Source organism: Rhincodon typus, chromosome 36 (assembly GCF_021869965.1).
Source record: "Rhincodon typus isolate 14 chromosome 36, sRhiTyp1.1, whole genome shotgun sequence".
Classification (NCBI taxonomy): domain Eukaryota; kingdom Metazoa; phylum Chordata; class Chondrichthyes; order Orectolobiformes; family Rhincodontidae; genus Rhincodon; species Rhincodon typus.
This window is the reverse complement of record NC_063367.1, coordinates 12207352-12214762: the sequence shown is the minus strand read 5'-3', so window position 1 is coordinate 12214762 and position 7411 is coordinate 12207352. Positions and strand designations below refer to the sequence as shown.

General features: G+C 43.2%; 1 protein-coding gene across 1 annotated transcript in view; it reads left to right on the top strand.

The window, feature by feature from the left end:
- Nucleotides 1-7411, top strand: part of LOC109915384 (dual oxidase 1-like) — a 110369-nt gene that overhangs the window by 83766 nt on the left and 19192 nt on the right. The window contains exons 23-26 of the mRNA XM_048617038.1: nt 718-948; nt 1973-2072; nt 5430-5479; nt 6920-7047. Of these exons, the coding sequence (XP_048472995.1) occupies nt 718-948; nt 1973-2072; nt 5430-5479; nt 6920-7047 (509 nt within the window). The remainder of the gene's footprint in view (nt 1-717; nt 949-1972; nt 2073-5429; nt 5480-6919; nt 7048-7411) is intronic.

The following is a 7411-nucleotide window of genomic DNA, read 5'->3' as shown; positions in this document are numbered from 1 at the left end:
AATGGTCATTGGATAAACATATGGATGATAATGGAATAGTTTAGGTTCGGTGGGCTTCAGATTGGTTTCACAGGTTGGCGCAACATCGAGGGCCTGTACTGCGCTGTAATGTTCTATGTTCTATGTTCTATTGCCATCTCACCTACCTTCCCCAGGCCTACCCCTCCTCTCTCTATTTATTTCAGAGCTCCCTTCCCCCTCCCCCATTTCTGAAGAAGGGTCCCGACCAAAAACGTCAGCTTTCCTGCTCCTCTGCTGCTGCTTGGCCTGCTGTGTTCCTCCAGCTCTGCACTGTGTTATCCCTAAGAATCTTATATGTTTCAATAAGGTTGCCTCTCATTCTTATAAATTTAAATGAGACAGTGATTCACAACTCCAGCGAGGGCTGGACAGCTGGTTTGCAATGAAGAGTGATACCAACAGCATGGGCCCAATTCCGTCATCTGCTCAGGCTACCATGAAGGTTTCACCTTCTCAACATCTCCCCTCACCTGAGGCATGGTGACCCTCAGGTTAAACCACCACCATTTGCCTCCCTCAAATGAGAGAGGAGCTCTGTGGTCTGGTAAGACTTTATCTAGTTGCTGAGGATATCACTTAATCGAGTCTTTACGTTTGCAATTATGTAAAGAGATAGAATACTCTCCAAGTATTGAACCGTTGTTAATTAAGTGCAAAGTTTGTGACATATTGTTGAATGCTCCCTTTTATCTTCAGACTATGCGGTGTTGAGAGAACATTCAGGAGTGCCCCAGACCACAAGAGTTGGTCTCATTATTGCCCGTGGATCAGCAGCTGCAGTCTCCTTCTTGTATTCGTACATCCTTCTCACCATGTGCCGGAACCTCATCACAGTCCTACGCGAAACATTCCTCAATCACTACATTCCCTTTGATTCAGCCGTGGATTTCCATCGCTGGGTTGCGATGGCTGCTGCCTTTTTCTCAGGTACCGAGTGCGAAAATGCGGGAGGGAACGGAGACCCCGCTGACTGTCACCTTGAACTACAGAGAAACCATGTCAATTGTGGCTCAGTAGGCAGCACTCTCGCCTCTGATCCGCAAGGTTCTGGGTCCAGACCCCAAAAAGTCCCTCCACCGCAGTACCGCATGTTTGTCAGAGATGCTCTCTTTCATATCAAGCATTAAACTGAGGCTCCCTGTGCCTCCTCGGGTGGACATAAATGGTCCTTTGGTACGGCCGAATTTATCCCCAGTGTCCTGGAAAATAGCCTAAAAAGAAACAGATGAGCTTGCTGTGCACAAAGTTTCCCATGTTATACATCAAAAAGCACATTGTTGACTGGAATGTTAAATTGTTTCGTAACTTGGAGCTGTGGTGGGCCGATTTAAGCATTGGCCATATAATTCTATTTTGAGTGTGTTACAACCAGGAGTCGAAAATAGTTTCTGTAATAAATGCAGTCCCAGTAAATTGATGAGTTCTCTGATTAACAATAGCTATAACGCGGTGGAAGCTTCCGTCCCATCCATTTGTGTTATATTTGGGTGGCACGGTGGCTCAGTGGTTAGCACTGCTGCCTCGCAGCATCAGGGACCCAGGTTCAATTCCACCCTTGGGCAACTATCCATGTGGAGTTTGCACATTCTCACCATGTCTGCATGGGTTTCCTCTTGGTGCTCCAGTTTCTTCCCACAGTCCAAAGATGTGCAGGCTAGGTGGATTGGCTATGCTAAATTGCCCATAGTGTCCAAGGATGTATAGGTTAGGTGGATTATAGGGGAATGGGTCTGGGTGGGATGCTCCAAGGGTCAGTGTGGACTTGTTGGGCCGAAGGGCCTGTTTCCACACTGTAGGGATTCTATGATTTGAATTTATAGCAATGACAAGAAGTAGATGTCTAACCCACATTGTGGGTTAGCACTCTACAGTACTGATTACCCATTGTAGAACTGGGATTTCACTTGCAGTTAATTGCACAACATATTTAGTTGATTTTTTTTATTTGTAGTACTCCACAGTGCGGCTCATGCAGTCAATATCTACAGTTTCTCAGCCAACCCACTGAGCGTACTAGCCTGCCTATTTCCTGAGGCACTCTACGATGATGGGTAAGTTAGGCTCTTACTGAATAATAAAGAATTTTGAACATAGGAAATTAAGCCTGTTGCACCATTCAACAAGAGCATGGCTGATCAGATTTCAGTCTCAACCCTACTTTCCGGCTTATTCCCTTGTCGACTTTAACTCCCTGACACATACTGATTTGATTTGATTTATTATGGTCACATGTACCAAAGTACAGTGAAAAGTAAGCAGTATCATAGCCAACAAGGACATCCAGATCATAGGGTGCTTAGAGGGAGGAATACACATTTACAGGAGGTGCACAAAGCAAGATCAACATTAGGAAGGTCAATTATTTGAGGTTCTCTGTATCCCTAAACCTGGAAGTATCCTGATAGGTCCAGGTTTCCCTGCAGTAGCTCTACATTGATCTTTATTCATGTTGCTTCTTTGTTACAATCTGACCAGTTTAGATACCCTAAATTCTGTTTTTGAAAAAAATCAATCATCCATTAGGCATGTGATTGATTTATTCAAGTCCAGGTGAGATCTCTACTTTTGAAGTAGTTGGGCATTCAATATACTTGACCTTTTTTGAGTCCAACAAATTATTTGGGCTGGTAAAGTCTCAGTCCGCAGACTGTCAAATTAAGGAAGTGAAACCTTTAGTTTAAAATCTGAATGCTGAAAAGGCAAGGTATTTTGCCTGTGAACTCAGGAGAAGCTACACGTGAAGGGGACTGGATGAGGTATGATGTAGGAGTAGACAGAATTATCAAAGGGCACAGTAGCATACAAAAACTAATAATGGACTAGTAAATCAGAGGGCCAGGCCTATATCCTGGAAATGTACGTTCAAATCCCAGCACAGCTCCTGGTGGAGTTTAAGTGTAGCAATGAAAATCTGGAATATATCTGTAACTACATTTGTGTCCCACTATCCTTAGAGAAGGAGCATGTGGAGCCCACCAATACACTTTGATGCCTCACCCTTGAATCCATTAAGTGACAATCTCCTCAACTCTCAATAATAGAGACTGTCAAATATGGATTGCCCTTTAAGCAAAAGAATTCTTCCTTGTCTCCAGTTTTAAATGGGTTTGCTCAGTTCTAACACATGAAGAAACTTTGTTTCAGCATCTACCTTGTCAAGGCTCCACAATATATAGGACCTCTCATCAGGACCTCCCAAATTCCTCTACAGCTAGAGAAGCACCATTAAAAGGCAGTCATTGTTGTAAATTTAAGGGAATGCAGCAATTCATTTGTAGGCAGTTTTATTGGGCAGATAACGTCTTTTCCATAAAACGAAACAAAGAACAGCGAATGTCGGGATTCTGAGATAAAAGCAGGAATTGCTGGAGAAACTGAGGCAATCTGGCAGTATCTGTTGAGAGAAAGCAGAGTTAACCTTTCGGGATAAGTGCCCATCTTCAGGACAGTGCCAGCCATGCTCTGGATAATCAGATGTCACTGTGGCCAAAGCAGGCCTCCTTCAAAGACTCTAGAAGCGTTAACTTTTTTTTTCAGTGTTATTTCAGCATGGAACAAATCCTTCCACTGAAGCTGGTATAATGGAAGGCCTGATTCAGCTTGAAATGGGGAGATGTTGGCAGATTTCCTTTCACTACAATGATTCATGAATTGAGAGGGTTGGTTTATGAGGAGAGATTGAGCAGACTAAGACTGTACTAAACCTAATCCCGAATATTCTGGTTCGAGTACCGCCAAGGCAGCAAGTAGAATTTTAAACTTAATCAATTAAATAGAATAATAAAAGTTCAGTATTTTTAATTAAAGTCACTGCTTCATGCATTCTGTTTAGAATCATACCGTAGAATCCCTATAGTGCGGAAGCAGGCCATTCAGCCCATCAAGTCCACACTGGACCCTCTGAAGAGCACCCCACCCATACCCGATCCCCCATAACCCCACATTTCCCATGGCTAATCCACCTAGCCTGCACATCTCGGGACACTATGGGGAAATTTAGCATGGCCAGTCCAGCTAACCCACAGATCTTTGGACTGTGCAAGGAAACTGGAACACATGGAGGAAACTCATGCAGACACAGGGAGAATGTGCAAACTCCACACAGACAGTTGCCCGAGGGTGGAAACAAACCTGGATCCTTGGCCCTGTGAAGCAGCAGTGCTAGCCACTGTGCCACTGTGCCCCTCCTAATGAAGGAAAGCAAATCTGCCATTCTGATACAGTCTGCTATATATTAGATTCCAGATCACACGAGGAATGTAGTTGCTTTTTAACTCTGAACTGAGAAGCAAACTGTTTAATTCAAGGGCGATTGGGGCAGACAACAAGTGTTGGCCTTGCCAGAAATGCCCACACCACATGAAGGAATGAAAGAAAAAGCTCAGGCCCTTCCTCAATTGAGACTTGCGAGCTGTGGAAATTGACTGAGCTTTCCTGTAGGCATTTCACACATGAAGCAGACATCAGTACTGGGCAGCTTTGACAGCACCCTTTAGGCAGATCCTAGGAAGCAGAAGAGTCACATATATGGCAGATCATGACAGAATGGCAGATTTCATCGGAATTTAGAAGAATGAGGGGGGATCTCATAGAAACATATAAAATTATGAAGGGAATAGCTAAGATAGAAGAAGAAGGTTGTTTCCACTGGTGGGTGGAACTAAAACTTGGGGGCATAGCCTTAAAATAAAGGGAAGCATATTTAGGACCGTATTGAGGAGGAACTTCTCCACCCAAAGGGTTGTGAATCTGTGGATTCCCTGCCCAGTGACGCAGCAACCTCTTTGAAAGTTTTTAAGGCAAAGATAGACAGATTTTTGAACGGTCAAGGAATGAAGGGTTATGGTTAGCAGCTAGATAAATGGAGCTGAGGCCATGAAGAGATCAGCCATGATCTTATTGAATGATGGAGCAGGCTGAAGGGGCCAGATGGCCTACTCCTGCTCTTACTTCTTGTGTTCTTATGAGAGAGTGTTGAGAGAAGGAACAGGACGTTGCATTCAGTTCAGTACTTCCTTCTTTTTCTTGGTGGTGGTCTCCTTTGAAGAACACCTGCTTTGGCCACAGGGAGGTTTGGTTACCCAGAGTACTGTGTTAATGGCTGCCCAATTTTGGACAGGATCTCAAACCAGGTATTATTTGCAAATGCAAGGATGTAGCACCTGATTCAGGCATGGACTGATGGTGGAAGCTTTATGAATGTATCAGGGTAAATACTGCATGCTCATCAACCACCATAGCAGACAATTGGGCTCCTATTTTTACACGTACATTATTGAGCAGTGTCAATTAATGTCTGGATACGGTCTATCAAACCAAGTTTCATTCTCAAGTTTGATTTGTCCAGGAACTGGAGTTATAACACCTTGCTGCATTTCATAACTGATGATGTCTCTTATTTCCTGCAGGTCTGAAATTCCCTTGAAGTTTTACTGGTGGTTCTTTCAAAATATCACAGGTACTTGCACCCCGTCCTCAAGGGGTGAATAACTTTTCTAAAGGAAAATTTGTGTACAAATAGTTGACTTGCAATACCATGTAAAGACGTGTTGTGTTAACTGGTTTTCGTCCAAGTGACCATCCTTAGATAATACATGTTGACTATGAGGATCATTAGAACCAAATGTGTCGTCTCCTTGTCCACAAACATAGACTTAACATTCAAAGTAATCTGATCTGCAAGCCTCGGGTGATTTTCTTACTCTCCCTTGTTCAGGGGTGCTATGTGAACTTTAATTACCTCAGATGAGACTAGCTAACTCAAAGCAAGCCAGGGATTGAACCTGGAACTTTCTGAATGTGCATGTTCCCTTACATGGCACTGAACTAGTAATCTAGATACTGAGGCATACAGGTTCAAATCCCACCATGGCTGCTGGTGGAATTCAAATTCAGTTATGAATCTGAAATAGTCCCAGTAATGGTGACCATGATAATTAACAATGATTGTTGTAAAATCCCATCTGTTTTACTCCTTTAGGGAAAGAAATCTGCCATCCTTACCTGGTCTAACCTACTTCAGGCTCCAGGTCCATGCCAATACGGTTGATTCTTAACTCCTCTCATTCATACAAAAAGGGAACTAAGAATAGGCCAATCAGCACTGTGAGCTTGCTCTGCTGTTCAATAAGATCATGGTTGATCTAGTTCAGTTCAGTGGCAATTAAGAATGGACAACAAATATTGGCCCTACCAGTAATGCTCACATCCCATGAAAGAATAACAAAAGAAGTCAGCTAAAGCTCAGGGCAGCACTTAGATTTGTAGTATGTTGCAGATCTCTCAGGCTCCTTGCACGTTATTGTTTGGAACTATGAGCAGCAACTCCAACATATTTTCGATTATACGGCTGACCACAATGTCTTCCTACTCTTGCCATTGGTGTGTGTTGGAAGGATTTGCAGCCTGTTTGGCTGCATTATGAATGCACCTTCCTTGACCGCCAAGTCCTTGAGTGGAACTCAAATACGGAGCATCTATGATCTGATTCAGAAACACCGATTCTCACCTCCTGTACACAATTTGCACAGCAGTAACAACCCCAACTGTCAACCCTATATCTCCTCTGAGAGCAAGTGCTAATTTATCAACAATGGGCATTGTAACGGGTTGCCTGGAACTACAGACTCCACCATCTAGAAATTAAGCTGTAACTAACCAAAAGTCTTTGAATTTGTGACCACGGGAAAAGTAGAGGAAATCTTGACCAGTAGTTTGAGTTAATATTCAGCTCCCAGTCCCTTACTCAACCTAGTGTTTGCCAATGCTTCTACTTAAATCCAATAGATTTACAAGAAATTGACACTCTCTGTCAGAAGTGCTGAGTCATGCATTATTGAGGAGTAATCCATCAGTCAGAACTTTAATAGGCAGTCATGAAATTTATTTTGTTTTTCAGGGATGACTGGAGTGCTTCTCCTCTTTTTCTTCTCAATTTTGCACATCTTTGCCCTGCATTATTTTCGGCGCATTAGCTTCAGAGCGTTCTGGGTGTCCCACCATCTCTACATAGCGATATACATCTTGGTAAGGAGGCTACGCAATGGTGTCTACAGGTCCTAATGAATATTCACATTGGAATCCAAGGTTAGATTAGTTTGAACATGTGATGGTGACAGTGAAATTTGTGCCCATTCACGAATGTAGTAATGGACTGACTGAGTGGGCCACCCAGAGGTTAGGACAAGTTCATTTTTTTTTTCCATTTGCAACTCAGTGTCAAAAGTGGATCATACAAGCCCATCCAAAGTGTTATTAAGAGAAGCCTACTGGTTCGTTCGAATCCTCAGGGAAGCAGATCTGCTATCTCTGCTTGAACTGGCCTGCAGTTAATTCTAGAGCTACACAACACTATTAACCTTAAATTTCCCCTGAAGTGATCTGGTTATGC